General features: G+C 44.1%; 2 protein-coding genes and 1 gene segment (V, D, J or C); all 3 read right to left on the bottom strand.

The window, feature by feature from the left end:
* The window catches only part of LOC100560921 (immunoglobulin lambda-1 light chain), a 111,122-nt gene that overhangs the window by 70,643 nt on the left and 23,911 nt on the right, over window positions 1-16,568 (bottom strand). For 2 of the 8 annotated variants that reach the window (XM_062958659.1, XM_062958657.1), the window contains exons 1-2: window positions 5,733-5,863; window positions 5,318-5,618 (exon numbers count right to left, since the gene is read on the bottom strand). The exons of 3 other annotated variants lie outside the window; for them this stretch is intronic. In XM_062958659.1, the coding sequence (XP_062814729.1) occupies window positions 5,318-5,618; window positions 5,733-5,775 (344 nt within the window). In that variant the 5' untranslated portion in view covers window positions 5,776-5,863. Of the gene's footprint in view, window positions 1-1,580; window positions 1,882-1,995; window positions 2,073-5,317; window positions 5,619-5,732; window positions 5,864-12,308; window positions 12,610-12,706; window positions 12,830-16,568 lie in introns of those variants that run through there. 3 more of the 8 variants (XM_062958660.1, XM_062958658.1, XM_062958655.1) reach the window with 3 other exon arrangements.
* Window positions 1-16,568, bottom strand: part of LOC103282953 (immunoglobulin lambda-1 light chain-like) — a 97,149-nt gene that overhangs the window by 65,164 nt on the left and 15,417 nt on the right. Inside the window, exons 1-2 of one of the 3 annotated variants that reach the window (XM_062958647.1) lie at window positions 15,629-15,740; window positions 15,231-15,531 (exon numbers count right to left, since the gene is read on the bottom strand). The exons of 1 other annotated variant lie outside the window; for it this stretch is intronic. In XM_062958647.1, coding sequence (XP_062814717.1) covers window positions 15,231-15,531; window positions 15,629-15,674 — 347 coding nt within the window. In that variant the 5' untranslated portion in view covers window positions 15,675-15,740. Of the gene's footprint in view, window positions 1-7,646; window positions 7,954-8,077; window positions 8,199-15,230; window positions 15,532-15,628; window positions 15,741-16,568 lie in introns of those variants that run through there. One more of the 3 variants, XM_062958645.1, reaches the window with a different exon arrangement.
* Window positions 39-819, bottom strand: LOC103279975 (immunoglobulin lambda variable 2-23-like). The segment is given in 2 exon segments: window positions 39-457; window positions 582-819. Coding segments are annotated over 2 exon segments (429 nt in total).

The raw sequence follows: 16,568 nt of genomic DNA, 5'->3' as shown, positions 1-16,568 counted from the left end.
TGGAGGAGATGGAAGTGAAGGTCTTTTCTGCTCCTGAATCAAAGGCTGAGGATAATGAACGTCTTCAAGGAGCCTCAGTGCACCACTCTGGAGAGGAGCAAAGGTTTTGGTCTCACTTCCCCATGAGAATGGGCCACTGTGTACTGATACGAGCTCCCAATGCCGTACCAACCCACACAGATATAATCAGCCTCGTCTTCAGCCTGGACATTTGTGATGGTTAAAGTGCCCGTGTTCCCAGACGCAGTTGCCGTGAACCGATCTGAGATCCCTGGTCCCCTGCTGCAGCCATTGCAGTGGACAAAGCGAGGGACCTCTCCTGATATTTGTTGAACCCAGCGAAAAACGCCATCCCAGCTGCCGGTGCTGCTGCTCGAAGAACAGGAGAGTTGGATGCTGTTTCCCAGAGAAGCCGAAACAGAGGCTGGCTGAGTCACCGTTGGCAGTGAATGGGCACCTAGATGAAAAAAGTAAGACGGGGGAAAATTCGAATTGGTATGATGTGGCCAGATCTTGCAAAGCACACCTTGTAGGTCACTTGGCGCTTGTGACCACAGAAATGGTCTTCTTCTCCTTCTTACCTGCCCAGTAACGAAGGAGCACCAAGAAGAGAAGAACCCAAGACATGGTGGCTCTCGGGAGGAGTTGGTCTTTGGGAAACAAGCAGACAACTCTCCGGGACACTCTCCTCTTATCTTTTTATATTGTACGGAGCAGAAGATAGTTCCATCATGCATCTCTCTCATTGGCTACGCTGGGATGTCCTGCCTCCCAGGGGAAAATGTGACATCATACCCAAAAGAAACGTTCAATAGAACCCATTTGCATCTAAGGTAGTTGTTGAGTTTGTTTTTTAAAGGAGATGGTTATTGTCCAGGATGAGAATAGATAGTTGTAGACTCCCTTGTCACAAAGGGAAAGGGTCATTAGCTCAGGGGGCAGATCATGTGGTTTCACTTGAAGACATGGGCCAGGACTGACCCGTGGTATCTTCACCTAGAACAGTGCTGTCAAACTTGTGGCTCTCCAGGTGTTTGGTTCTTCATCTCCCAGAAGTCCTGGCCATTGGACAAGCTGGCAAGTAGGGCTTCTGGGAGTTGGAGACCCAAACATCATGAGGCCCACAAGTTCGACAACTCTGACTTAGAAGGATCAAGGCTCAGAGGACCTTCTCTACTCAAGACTCTGGAGAACCAGACATGTTCAGCCTTGTGGAACTGACCAACATGGACAAGGATCTTCTCATTTACGACCAGTTTCAGAAGATTCCATAAATCAACAAGTTTTTGTGTTTCAACAGCTGCCCTGGCAGAGCATCATAGCAGGACTTCTGCATAGTCTTAGAGGGGTCTCACATGAATTTTTAATGTGAATTGGACAACTGTTTTTAACAATACAGGGAACATCACTGGAGGTCTGCTGTTCAGAAAGGTGGTTGGAGGAGAAAGAACTCAAGGGGATTCTGCTCCTGGATTACAGACTGAGTTCAACGAACTCCTTCAAGGAGTCTCAGTTTATAACTCTAGGCAGGAGGGACTGTTTAGGTCTCACTTCCCCATGAGAATGGGCCACTGTGATACAACTTGTCAGTGTTGTGCCAACAGAAACAGTAATAATCAGCCTCATCTTCAGCCTGGACATTTGTGATGGTTAAAGTGCCCGTGTTCCCAGAAGCAGTTGCCGTGAACCGATCCGAGATGCCTGCTCCCCTGCTGCAGCCATTGCAGTGGATAAAGCGAGGGCCCTCTCCGGACTTCTGTTGAACCCAGCGAAAAGCACCCTCCCAGCCACCGCTGCTCACAGAACAGGAAAGTGGGATTGTTTTTCCCAGAGAGACAGACATTGAGTCAGGCTGACTCACTGTTCGCTGTGAATGGGCACCTGAAAAGAACAAATTACATGAAAAGGTGAATTTAGAATTGTCATGTTATGGCCAAGCTTTGCAGTAGCACTTGGTGCTTGTTCCCACAGGAACGGACTTCTGTTCCTCCTTACCTGGCCAATAATGAAAGAGCGCCAAGAAGAGAAAAACCCAAGACATGGTGGCTCTCGGTAGGAGTTGGTCTTTTGGACACAAGCAGACAACTGTCTGGGACACTCCCCTTTTATCGTTTTATATTGTACGGAGCGGAAGATGGTTCCATCATGCATCTCTCTCATTGACTGCGCTGGAATGTCCTGCCTCCCAGGGGAAAATGTGACATCATACCCAAAAGTAAAGTTCAGTTGAACCCATTTGCATCTAAGGTAGTTGTTGAGGGTTTTTTTTTTAAGTAGATGGCTATTGTCCAGGATGAGAATAGATAGTTATAGACTCCCTTGTCACGAAGGGAAAGAGTCATTAGCTCAGGGGGTCAGGATTGACCCGGGTCCTGACATGGGTCAGGATTGACCCGTGGTATCTTCACCTAGAACAGTGCTGTCGAATTTGTGGCCCTCCAGGTGTTTGGTTCTTCATCTCCCAGAAATCCTGGCCATTGGACAAGCTGGCAAGTTGGGCTTCTGGAAGTTGGAGGCCCAAACATCCTTAGGTCCAGAAGTTCAACAGCTCTGACTTAGAAGGATCAAGGCTCAGAGGACCTTCTCTGCTCAAGACTCTGGAGAACCAGAGATGTTCAGCCTTGTAAAACTGACCAACGTGGACTAGGATCATCTCATTTACAACTGGCATAAGAGAACCTAGGAGGGACCAGTTTCAGAAAATTATAAAAATCAACAGGTTTTTGTGCTTCAGCAGACTGCACTGGTGTGTCATCATACCAAGACTTCTGCATAGTCTTAGCGGGGTCACAAACTGATTTTTAATGTGAATTGAAAGGCTGTTTTTAACAATACAGGCAACGTCACTTGAGGTCTGCTGTTCGGAAAGGCCAGTACACCTGGGGACCCATAGGTTGAGAACTACTGATCTAGATGTCTGGGTGTAAAATGGCGTCTGGGGATTCAAGAAACAACACTGAGCTTCAACATGGCATCACACCAATACTTCGTCTCAGTCTTGTAAGAGACCACTCTGCTGTCTGATGTGGACTAGAGAGCTGTTTTATAAAATACAAACAACATCACTACTTAGAGAGCAAAAGAATGACTCATCTGGGAAAACATGTGAAGCCTTTCTTCTGTCTGATCAAATTTAAGAATCCCATAAAAGGATAGGCATTGTAATGGTCTCCATTGAAGCCCACCTAGACTTACAAGTTAGCACATAACAAGAGCCTTGAATAAGTCAGATCCAAGGCCCACATTGGCCCCCAAGATAACTATGGGAAGACAAGGCAGAAGGACAACACCACTCTCTCAATAGGTATCAGATACACAGAGTTAGCCAAGCTGTGTCCAAGTTACAACGAACTTCTTGTGAAGGTCAGAGTCTCATCTGAGCAAAAGAAAGGTGCTGCTCAGGGTTGGATCTCCATGCAGAAGTGAGAAGGAGGTCCTCACACAAGAAATCAACCATCACCAACGCTCTGCTGCTTCACTTCTCCTCAAAGGTGCAGGTGGCATCATGAGGCATTGGCTTCGGTCATGCGAGTCCATCTTCTCCAATCTGGGCCAAGTTGGCCAACATCTCCCCCTAACGGTTAAACTCAGAACTAAACTCAAGGTTCAGCTTGTAGATAGATTTGTGTGCTCTTTTTATCATATCATATTATATATATATATATATCGATTTATATATATTTATAATAATTTTATAATTAATGTTTTCTAATATCAGCATCAATAAAAATAGGATTTTTTTGTGAATAATTTTAATTTTTTTATAGTGAAACATGATACATTGAAAGTGGTGGAACAATATATCAATAGAAAAGTGGGAAAGTATCAAGAGGAAAAAATAAACTTAGAGATGGAGGTAAAAAAAAAAGAATAAAGGAGAGAGAAAAAAATCGGGTTATGCTTCCCATCTTGACTTTGGAGTTGTCATTTTCGTTAATTTTGTCTTTATGTATTCCATTTAATCTACTTTATATATTAGACAGGTCTATCATAAAATCCATTCTTCTTTTTGTTAGGAATTTTATAAAGTTTGTCCCATCTGTTTTGTTTTTCCCTTCTCTTATTTTTTGTGTTAATTTGTCCATTTGTACTATATCCAGTATTCTTATTATCCATTCTTCAGGGGTTGGGAGTCTTTTTCCTTTCCAGATCTTTGCAATTGTTAATCTTGCCGCTGTACTTAAATAAAAAAATATTTTATCTTCGTTTTTCTTAAATTTTGCGTTCGTAAAACTTAATAAATACATTTCCGGCTCTGATTTAAATTTAATTCCTACAATTTCTTGTGTCATTTCGTGAACAGTCTTCCAAAATTCTTTAATTTTCTCACAGGACCACCATTGATGGAAAAATGTCCCAATTTTTTTCCCGCATTTCCAGCACATATTAATTTCTTTTTATTAAATTTTGATAGTTTTTCTGGTGTGTAGTACCACCTATATTGCATCTTATACCAGTTCTCTCTGATATCAGTTGCAGCCGTATATTTTAATTTTTCTTTCCAAATTTTTTCCCAATATTCCAGATTCAAATTATGACCTATGTCTTTCGCCCATTTTATCATACATTCTTTTATGTATTCTTCTTCTGTTGCCCATTTTAGCAGTTGTCGATATAATATTCTTATTAACTTTTTATCTTTTTTCATTATAATTTCCCATGTTCCCTGGTCTTGATTGAAGCCTTTTTTGGCATCTTCCTTAAAATTTATTTGTAGTTGATAGTACTGATACCACAAAATTTGCTTGTATATTTGTAGGATTTTAAAACAGATGCTACTCATTGTAATTCTATGAGAGTTGTTTATATTATTCTATGCTCATGTCATAAACCAAATAGGGGACGTACGGCCAGGACACTTACAATCAGAATTCCTGAGCATAAGAGTAATATTAAGAATCATAATATATTATACACTATGTACTGTACGAGGCTGTGAAACGTCCCGTTATATGTGTTCCCTTTCATGGCGAGATGTGATTGTTGGAGAAAAACAGCTTTTTGTATGATATACTTCTTTATGATATGTATTTTATTTTATTTTTCTAAACCAGGGGTTCTCAAACTGTGCTCCGCGGAGTCCTTGGGGCCCAGGACCTTTCTGGCTGAGTGGTTTAAAGGGCTCTCCCTAAACTACAAACCCCAGAATTCTGGAGGAGGAAGCAACCGGATTTAAAGTGGATCTAGTGTGATGAGGTCCATAGAAGACTTGCAAGGATTGAGGAGAAGGTTTAGCTCAGATTCTGCTCACAACTAAAGAGGATGAAAGGAAGAGGTTTTGGTCTCACTTCCCTATCTGAATGAACAACTGTGTTACTCACTCCCTGTCCATACAGCACAGTAATACACGGCTTCATCTTCCGCCAGGGCCCCCGTGATGGTCAAGGACATCACGTTCCCCGATCTGGACCCCGAAAAACGGGCCGGGACCCCCGAGGGTCGGGTGCTGGTGCTATGCATCACCTGCCGAGGTTTACTCCCAGACACATGTTGGGTCCACCAAGGATAGTTGCCATCCCCGATGTTTCCACTATTGTACCTGCAAGACATGGTGACCGTCCCCCCTTGGGCCACCGATTCTGGGTCCTTCAAGGTCTGCAGTTGCTGGAAACTGGGATCTGGAAGATATTAAGACAAGGAGGGAAGCAATGAAATCATTTGAACCAATAACAGATGTGCCCAATTCTCCATTTTCCAAAAGGACCTTCTCCCATCTCATGACGTTCCCTCACCAAAAGTGACCAGGACTGAAAAGAGAAGGAGGGCCCAAGCCATTGTGTTGGGTCTGGGTATGAATGAGTTGATGTTCCAGAAGCAAAAGAATCACAGAGCGGCATATTTCTGCTCTCTCTTAAACCCCTTTGAGCGCAACAAATTAGGTGCTTCATGCAAATGTGGTGTTCTTTAAATACATCCTCCATGCATGGGAGGTCTACACAACAACCAAAGCAAAACGAACTGCAGGTGGTCATTCTCCTGCTTGGCTTCACATCATAGTTTCATAGTGAGGCCCTGTGACTTCTGCCTCAGCTTACAGGGAAGGAAATGGATACAACTCCCCGTAGAAGTTCATATCTTTGGATGGGTTCATCAAACCCAACGCAGCAAGACACAACCCATGCATTCAAAGAGGACACACAGGCATCACATAGGATACCATTAATATGAAAGGATGGAACATACAATCCCACCCAAATTAAAGATTTTTTTAAAACAAATCTGGAATGGGAATTATTTAGAAGTGGTTGATCATTTGGGATTTGAAATGGAAAAGACTTCTCATGGACCGTACACCCAACCAGCTCCTCTTTGCATCACAATAATTTTTGCATTGCTTTTTATCATTACTCTTCCAGGTTTGGGAGGCGAGAAGGAATCATTGGAGAGTAAAGGTGTTGTGTAAGAAGCACTAAGAAACACTGTGAGTGCATTGTGACGATGTGTAACAGGACCTCAGAAAGAATGACCCAATGCGCATCAGCGTTCCCTAGTCAATGACGTGATACACAGTGGTGGTGACGTGCCTTCATCACTTTGTCAGTTTCCCTGTATAGACCCCGTTAGATCTTGAGGCAACTCAGAGGTCAATCCCATTGATTCCCATTGATATGTCTATACTCACTATTGTTGTGACTCAGCTGGAGTCTCAGAGTGACTCTGAAGGGGATTGTGGGATTCAGGTTTCAGATGTTCAAGATGATAGGATTCAGGTTCAAGATGATTCTGATGGGAGTTATGGGATTCAGGTTCAGAGTGTCCCTGCTGTGAGAGATGAGGAGCTGGGAGGCATTCCCACGGCAGGGAATTGTGTTGTTGATATTGGAGATGATGCCAAGGCTAGCCAGGTGCAAAGGGAGGACAGCTCCCGGTTAGATAGCATGCAGACAGAGGCTGCTGCTAATGAGCTGTCTGGCCTTGATGAAACAGAATCTCTGGATTGAGCTGGCCGTTTGGAATTTCGGGTTCGCAGGAGTATTAGAATAGCAAACAAAAAAGAGTTCAGTGGCCAAAGAAATGCATTCATGCTGTGTAGAGAATATTAAAGGGTGTGCTGAGAGAGAATCCTTTGTCAAAAGCATTTTGAGTCAAGGAGCAAGCTCTTGCTTTCATGGATTACCTTGCAGATTTGTGTATTCAAGTTCATGGGACTTTGTCATGCATTCATGGAACCTGGTTTTATGCCTAATGTTTTCTTGGATTATTCTTTGTAGCCTTGGTTTTGCAACAATCTTTTGGATCTTTACTTTTGCTTTTTAAGAACGATTTATTTCCTATTTATTTATTTATTTATTTATTTACAACATTTATACCCCGCCCTTCTCACCCGAGGGGACTCAGGGCGGCTTACTTATTATTTCCTAATAAACTAGAAAAGACTTCAGCCTGTGTACCTGGTGTGTTCGGCAAGGTAAAACTAACCTGAGATGCAACAACTATTTGCAGCCAACAATTGGGATGTAGGCCTATATCTCTTAAGTGAGGCTAGAAAGAAAATAGTGCAACGTGTCTAGATGACATTCAAGATGCCAGGTCCTCCTCCCACACACACCTTTTTTGAAGTCAATGCTTTTGAACACCATAGAGAAACATCTTCCTTCAGCAGATTTTGTCTCAGTTCCCCTTGCTATTGTATCATTGTGCCTTACATAACGTTACCATCAGAGCTATGGCCCGCAGCACAGTAATAGGTGGCCTCATCCTCTGCCAAGACATTGGTAATGGTCAAATAACGCTCGCTGCCTGATTTGGAACCAGAGAACCGGTCTGGGATCCCACTGCTTCGATTGTTGCTGGTATCAAGGACAAGTCGAGGAGCCTGGCCCTCTTTCTGTTGATACCAGGAGACAACATAGTGTGCATGTCTGCTGCTCAAATTGGTTGTAAGTCTTACTGTGTCTCCAAGAGTCACAGATTGGGAAGGAACTTGAGTCAGTGTAGGCTGTGAGGCAACATCTGGAAAACAAAGTCTAGAGTGAGGAACATGTCTCAGAATGAATATATTGGCTAAGTGTTGCTCCAGAAGCTCATCCTTGACTTCATTGGAAAGGAAAAGGTGAGTGAACCCTTCTCCACTCACCTGAGCAGTACGTAAGAAGCAGCAGGAGAAGGGAGGCCCAAGCCATGACTGGAAAAAACAATCCAAGATTGCTTGGCTTGCGAAGAAAATGTCACCTTCTATGGTGGCCTCTCCTCCAGTCTTAAGCTGCTTCCAAGTTGTGAGATCTTCCCTGGTATGCAAAGCAACTGTTTGCTCATTGGCTGCTGAAGAGCCTCCGCCTTTGTAACCTGAAAGAGGAGATTCCTCAAAGGAAACCATGGCTTTATCTCAAGCAACATCTTCTCAACATCCCATAAGTGTGTTAGACGCTCAGAGCTGTGGGCATACAGTTCTTCTAAAGTCTCATCTACAGTGAGCGGCAGTGTAGACTCTTATAATCCAGTCCAAAGTAGATAATCTGAATTCAGAAACTGGATTATAATTTTTCCACTTATTTGTAGGCAGAACAAAATTTGAAAAGGGAGTGTTTTGGTGAATTTATCCAAGATCAGGAGAAATCCCTTCGCAGTTGCCCACCATGGGTAGCACCATGCCATTGTTCTGCTGGAATCACCCAAGTGGAATGAAATCACCTTGAATTCACTTCATAACAAAAGTGAAGTTTCGGTAAGAGTAGCGAAATGGAAGCAACAGTTGCTTGGCCCATAAAGGTTCAAACCAGGTCAACCGGGTTGGTCTCAAACCTGAGAATTAGAAAGATCAGTGAGAAAGGAAACCAATCCATTCCCTTTTCTTTCCATATTTGAGGATCCAAACCAGGAGGGACGTTCAATTGCCCTCAACCCCAACCCAACTGAAATCGCAGAAATGTGAAATGGTCATGAGAGCTCCAGAAATACAAGATCCGATAAAATCCAATAAGATCCTAAAAGCCTCCCTAGTCCAACATTTTGTTCCAACAATGGTGAAGTTGACGTTCCAATAGGAAGCCTACCAGCAAGATGTTCAAGAGACAGATATCCAAGAGGTGACACCATGAAACCATTTTATCGCCTACTTGAGTTTCCCAGAATCTAGTTCTGAGAGTCAAACAATTGTAGACCAACAAGAACTTATGTCTTGATCTCAGACCAGGAACTTCGTAGTAAAGGGACTAACTTGACAGCCCTCAAGATGAATGTAGAAATAGATTAGAATGAAGCTAAGCCTTATGAATATTCTCCTGCTTCACATCACCCCGAAGATAGAGGGGGAACTGAGTCTCTGAGATTGGCCATCAGGTTCTCTGTTGGGAAGGTGGAACAAGGTTTCCCTCTAAAGGACAAAGCCAGGAGAGCAGGTGACATATGAACTATACTTTTAAAGTAGCAAAATTGTGAACTACAGCTAGCCCTCCACTTTTGCTGGTGTTCGGGACAACATACTTGTATAAGTGGAAAACTGAAAAATCAAAATTTACTATTTTATGCATTTAATGTAAGCTGCTTTGAGTCTCGTTGTGGAGAGAAAAAGCAAGGTATTACTACTACTACTACTACTACTACTACTACTACTAATAATAATAATAATAATAATAATAATAATAATAATAATAATTCTTAAACTCAGAGAACACCTCTCTATGGATTTCTAGGGTCCCCAGCCTGACTCTGTGGACAACTTCCGTTGGACACAATACTTTTGTGCTCCAAGTGGACCACAGAGTTGCACTGAAGGACACTAGAGATTCCTATGGATGATGTTTTCCATCAAATATATTTGAATTTGTCAAGCTTGGAAGGGATCTCTCTGGCTTTCCCCATGCAAGAAGGGACAAGTATCAAGAGAAGTAGATCTTGTGCCATGTTCATCCCAAGTAGACCTTTCCTACTAAGCAGGGCCTGGAACATGACCTTCCTACAAGCCAATCTGCTTGCCGTTCAATGTCAATCTTGAAACAGGTAGAATGTCAGCCTAGCCTCAGTGGAGTTTATTATTTTTGAAAAGAGGAGAGAGAGGGATAGAATTATGCATTCTTCTCAAAAACATCCACATCTTCAGGGTAAGTTCTGAACTGTTTCTGGCCTTCTTGGGAGAAGAGACACCTTTTTTGTCTCACTTCCCCATGAAAATGGGCCGCTGTGATACACGCTGCCTGTTTTATACCAAGCTATGCAATAATAATCGGCCTCATCTTCAGCCTCAATATCTGTGATGGTTAAAGAGCCCGTGTTCCCAGAACTGGTTGCCGTGAACCGATCGGGGATCCCTTCTCCCCTGCTGCAGATGTCGCAGTGAACAATACGAGGGGCTTCTCCAGATTTCTCTTGAATCCAGTAGACTTCACTGTTCCAGTTGCCCTCACCTTTGGTACAGGAGAGTGTGACAGTCTGTCCTGGGGACCCAGACGCTAAAGATGGCTGAGTCAACATTCCCTGAGAATGGACACCTTTGACAAAAGAGAGAAACAGATGGAAATGCAATTGAGACATCCAGACTGACCTAGGTGGACAAGCAGGATCTAGATAGTCTAGTATAGAACAGCAATTGGAAATGCAATTAGTTCATCTACCACTGCCTTGTCCTTCTCTACCTTACCAGCATATGAATTGAGAAGCACCAAGAAGAGCAGGGTCCAAGCCATGGTGAGGTCTTCAAAAAGCTGGGCTATCACAAAAACACCAACGATTGTCCAGGAGCTTCCTCCTTCCTTCCTTTTTCAATTCAACCTGAGCTGAAGAAGGAGGCCCTCATGCAAATCTGCCCCAGGGCCATTGGCTGTGCTGGAACTACATATCTCAGGAACATGTCGCCTCATGACAGAAGGGAACACAGCATCATCCATTCATTATAAAATATGGAGATGACCATTGCCCAGGATTACAATGGCTAGGAGAGGTTACATCATCACAAAGAAGGTTGCTGGTGAAAGGGTCCATAGCTGATGGACAGAGGAGATGATTTGGCCCCAAGATATGGGCCAGGATTGATCCTTGGGATCTCCAGTTAGAAGGATAAGGAAGGGAAAGAACCTTCTCTGCCCGAGACTTTGGAGAACCATAGATGTCCAGCACTACAGGACTGAGCAAGGCAGATAAGTAGGATCTAGATAGCCTCGTATAGAATGGTTGGGTTGAAACAACCAAGTGTATCAACATGACATCGTATCCATATCTGCTTATGGCACCATTGGCTGGATGCAACTCATGTGTATTCTCCACCCAGAATCACTCGTACTTAAGAGTCCCAGTTCCAAGCTCAGAAAGCTTTGCTTCCAAGTTGAGCATTTGAATGGGTCAAATAACATCAACATCAATAATTTGGTCCAGGCAGTGATTGTTCTGGATTTCCCCATGCAATACGTGACTAGAGAAGCAAATCCTCTGTCATGTTCTTCTCATTCAGATATTTCCTCCTGAGCAGACCCTGGAAACTGAATTCACTATCCACCATTCATTCTGCACCCCAGAGAAGCAAACTAGGTTATATGATGGTCACATTCTTACTAGGGATTGAAGACCTCTGTTTGTTATTGACTGTGATAGGCCTCTTTACCAAGCAAAACACCAGTTTTATGAACAAGCCATGTTGCTGAGACTAACTCATGGTAGGAATGGGGAAAAGGTCAATTTCAGGGAATGTTCTGCACTTCCTTGAAGGATGAATTGTATCTTGTCGCAGCTACTACCTTTGATCTGGAGAAACAGGAGCTGGGGGACAAGAAACAAGCGTGGCTTAGTTTGGTAGTGAATGAAAGGGAAGTACAGAGGCCTCAGATTTCTTTATGGGGTGCATTTATGCTCCAGAAAACGTGGAGTCTGACCCACTTGAACTGCCATGACTCCATACTATGGAATCCTAGGAGTTGTTGGATGAGCAAACAACTCTTGTGTAGAGAAAGCAAAGAACCTACAACTCCAAGGATTCCTCAGCCTGGAGTCATGGCATTTCAAGGAGTCGAATGGTATGAATTCTACAGTGTAGATGCCTTCAAAGTCTCCAACAGGTTCCTTCTGCTCTTCAATAGGCATAAGGTTTGTTGCACTCCCAACCCTGTAGCTCTGAATTACGTAAAGGGCACCTAACCACCTACAAGTGACTGGTCCAATCGGCTTTGCATTCGGTGACACTCTTGAAATGGAAAGCTTTTCAACCTCAATGAAGTTTATTTATTTTTCAAAGTGGAGAAAGAGAGATAGAGTCACGCGTTGTATTCAAAAGACGACATCTTCAGCTTTGTAGCTCTCCAGAGTTTCTGACTTTCTTCTTCTTGGGAGGGAAAGTGACAGTTTTGGTCTCACTTCCCCATGAGAATGGACCACCGTGATACGAGCTGCCCGTGCTGTACCAACGCATACAGTAATAATTGGCCTCATCTCCAGCCTGAACGTTTGTGATGGTTAAAGAGCCAGTGTCTCCAGAAGAAGTTGCTGTGAACCGATCCGGGATCCCTGGTCCCCTGTTGTAGCCATTGGCATGCACATACCGAGGGGCCTCTCCAGATTTCTGCTGGTACCAACTGACAGTGCTGTCCCAGTTTCCACTGCCTTTGGTGCAGGAGAGTGTGATCGTCTGTCCCGGGGACCCAGACACTGAAGCCGGTTGAGTCAACGTTCCTTGAGAATGGACACCTTTAACAAAAGAGAGGAACAAATGGAAGTACAATTGGTTCATCTGCCTTTGCCTTGCTGCCCTTTCGGGATAATCTAAAACTTTTCACCACCTTACCAGCATAGTAATTGAGGAGCACCAAGAACAGCAAGGAAGCCATGCTGAGCTCTCCAAAAGAGTTTCAGAAACACACCATCAATTGTCCAGGAGCTTCCTCCTTCCTTCCCTTTTCAATTCAACCTGATCCGAAGGAGGAGGACCTCATGCAAATCTGCCCCAGGTCCATTGGCTGTGCAGGAACCTCATCTCTCTCTCAGAAACATGTCTCCTCATGGCAGAAGCAAATACGTCAGAATCCATTGACATGATCTTGTTTAGAAAATGGAGATGAACCATTGCCCAGACTGACAATGAGTAGGGGGAGACTACATGACAACAAAGTGAATAAGCAAATCAAACATTTCCCCTTCCTGTCCATATTTGGGGATCTCAACCGTGAGGGACATTCAAGAGTTCTATTAGAATGACCCTGTATGCAAGATCCTATAAGACACAGAGATGAAAGGCCTCTCCACTTCAAAGGTTTATTCCATTGGTTCCTCAAGCAGATGTTCCAATGGGAAGCCCACCAGGATTGTTGTAGCCTTTCCTCGTGTAGGGACCATCAGCCAGAAAAATAGTAAACTATTGCCTATATAGCTTTGCCTATATATCATATACCCTTTATATAGACAATATAAGCACTTTGTGTGAACCAAAGTAGTATGTGCAACACAGGGCCTGTGCCCCTCCCTTCCTGTGAGCTGGTGCGTTTCTTCAGGAAGTTCCAGAGAGAGAAGAAAGCTCAGAGTAAACAAGTTAGGTCATTTGGGCCAAAGTAGGTGTGGAAGGTGGGGAAGATCCTCAGCCATTGGTCAATTCTAGATAAGCCAAGAGGTATAAATTCTTTGTTTGCTACGCACATGTTGCGACTGCCATTTGCATGGTACGGACCCACAAAATGTGGGTACCTACGGCTGTTTTGCCTTATCATCAGCTGTGATATTAATAAAATCACAGTTTTATTGCTCTCCTGGAATTCTCTCCTTTACTTCCCCGCCGGGCTAGTCTCCAACACTCGGTTTCTCCAAAATCTGATCTTGAGAGACAGGAAAGTTGTTTCTTGGCCACCAAGAAAAGCTAATGTTCCCCCCAAGTAGACCTTTCCTCCTGAGCAGTCCTGGAGACTCCGCTTACCAACTGCCATTCCATCAGCACCTCGGAGGATCAACCTGATCAATATATTTGCCACATTCTTGTCTATGATGGAAGATCTCTGTTTCTCGGGGCATGTGATTGGTCTCACTTTCTGAGAGAGAGAGACAGGCTTCATCAGTATGTCAGGTTACTGAGACCCATAGCCTTGAAACTAACCCATGGTGGGACGGGAGCAGGACTCCTTGTGGGAGATGTTCTGCACCCCCTTCTCACTGGGTTTCCTATGGCCTTTGATCCAGAGAATCAGGAAACAAGAAGCAAGGAATGGCATGGTTTACTAGTGAAGAGAAGCACAGAAGCCACAGATATCCCTAAGGGAGTATTTATGCTCTAGAATCCGTGTAGTTTGACCCACTTGAACTGCCAGGACACCATACTACGGAATCCTAGCAGTTGTCATTTGAAGAAGCACCCAAATTCTTGGGCAGAAAAAGGGAAGAACCTCCAACCCCCAGGATTCCACAGCCTGGAGCCATGGCATTTCAAGTGGAGTCTAATGTTATGAATTCTGCAAGGTAGATGAAACAACAACAGGAAAACAAGAGTGAAAAACAAGGTCCAAAGTCACTAGGAAGTCTTTTATATCAAGGCAGGAAAAAGACAAATCTAAAAGCAATCTGGATTCAGGAACAAGGCAAGGATGTGAATTAACTCCGGTTTAAATGGGGAGTCGCGGCTCGGTTTGGCCGCCAGGAACAGGAGACTTGGCTTGGTGAAATCAGGGAGCTGGAGTCGGTGAAGTGTTCTCAGGAAATCGCTACGTTGACACCGCAAATTGTTCACAGTGTAGGACACTTTTATGGAACTTCGATCTAATCACAGCGAAGGGAAACCAAACTCCCCAAAGGTTCCCAAGGGAATCTCCTATCCGTTATCCCCTCTAGATGCCAAATGTTGAGTCCTTCGAAGCCCTTGTTTTTCTGATCTCTGGCGATGCAGAAACTCCCTTCTGTTAAAGGACACATTCCCTGGGGAACTCGGGACATCTGGTTCTACCACAGGAGTAATGTTTTCAGTATCTCTCCCAATTAAGGAAGCATCGGAGCTATCCACAGTTGGGGTCTGTAACTGAAAGGAGCTCTGCGAACTAGGTAAAAAGTCAGAATAAGCTTCATCCTGGTCAAAGTTCATTTTGGAATCAGGTTCAGAGCCCAAAGGTGGTTGGGGTATAACAGGTGCCTTCATCAGCAATCAGCTTGACACTCAGTGGCACTCCTGAAACAGGAAGCTTTTCTGCCTCAATGAAGTTTATCTATTTTTAAAAGTGGAGAAAGAGAGACATCTTCAGCTCTTCAGCTCTCCAGAGTTTCTGACTTTCTTCTTCTTGGGAGGAGAAGTGACAGTTTTGGTCTCACTTCCCCATGAGAATGGACCACCGTGATACGAGCTGCCTGTGCTGTACCACCATGCACAGTAATAATAGGCCTCATCTTCAGCCTGGACATTGGTGATGGTTAAAGTGCCCGTGTCCCCAGATTTAGTCGCTGTGAATCGATCCGGGATCCCTGGTCCCCTGCTGCAGCCGTTGCAGTGGACAAAGCGAGGGCCCTCTCCAGATTTCTGCTGATACCAACTGGCATAGCTATACCAGTTTCCACTGTCTTTGGTGCAGGAGAGTGTGACCGTCTGTCCCGGGGACCCAGACACTGAAGACGGTTGAGTCAACGTTCCTTGAGAATGGACACCTTTGACAAAAGAGAGGAACAAATGGAAGTACAATTGCTTCATCTGCCTTTGCCTTGTAATTCTTTAGAGATGATCTAAAACCCTTCTCTGCCTTACCAGCATAGTAATTGAGAAGCACCAAGAACAGCAGGACCCGGGCCATGATGAGCTCTCCAAAGGAGTTGGGCTTTCGGAAATGCACAAATGATTGTCCAGGAGCTTCCTCCTTCCTTCCTTTTCAATTCAACCTGAGCTGAAGAAGGAGGACCTCATGCAAATCTGGCCCAGAGCTATTGGCTGTGGTGGAACTTCATATCTCAGGAACATGTAACCTCATGACAGAAGCAAATGAAGAAGCATCTATTGGTATTATAGATATTATTATAAAATATGAAGATGACCATTTCACGGGATGACAATGACTAGGAGAGGTTACATCACCACAAAGAAGTATGCTGGGTGAAAGGATCCATAGCTTAAGGGGAGAGGACGTGACCTGGTCTGAAGATATGGACCAGGATAGATCCTTGGGATCTCCAGTTAGAAGGATCAGGACTCAGAGGAAGGGAAAGAACCTTCTCTGCCCAAGACTATGGAGAACCATAGATGTCCAGCCCTGTAAGACTGACCAAGGTGAGCAAGTAGGGTCTAGATGGCCTGGTATAGAATGGCTGGGATGAAACAACAGAGTGCATCAACGTGACATCATATCCATGCCTTCTTATGGCACCATTGGCTGGATACAACTCATGTGTGTTCCCCTCTCAGAATTGCTGTGATATCCTCCCAGAATAACTCACGCCTATGCATCCCAATTCCAACCAGGGAAAGCTTTGCTTCCAGGTTGAGCAATTGAATTGGTCAACAACATTAACATCAATAAATCAGTCCAGGAAGTGATTGTTTTGACTCTCCTCCTGCAATAATTGACAAGAGAAGCAAATCCTCTATCATATTTTTCCCAAGTAGATGTTTCCTCCTGAGCAGACCCTGGAAAATGAACTTACTAACAGCGATTCTTTCAGCGCCCTTGAGAAGCAAACTAGGTGACATGTTG

The sequence above is a fragment of the Anolis carolinensis genome, chromosome X (genome assembly GCF_035594765.1).
Source record: "Anolis carolinensis isolate JA03-04 chromosome X, rAnoCar3.1.pri, whole genome shotgun sequence".
Classification (NCBI taxonomy): Eukaryota; Metazoa; Chordata; class Lepidosauria; order Squamata; family Dactyloidae; genus Anolis; species Anolis carolinensis.
Note: the sequence above shows the minus strand (reverse complement) of the source record. Positions and strands in the feature narration are given on the sequence as shown.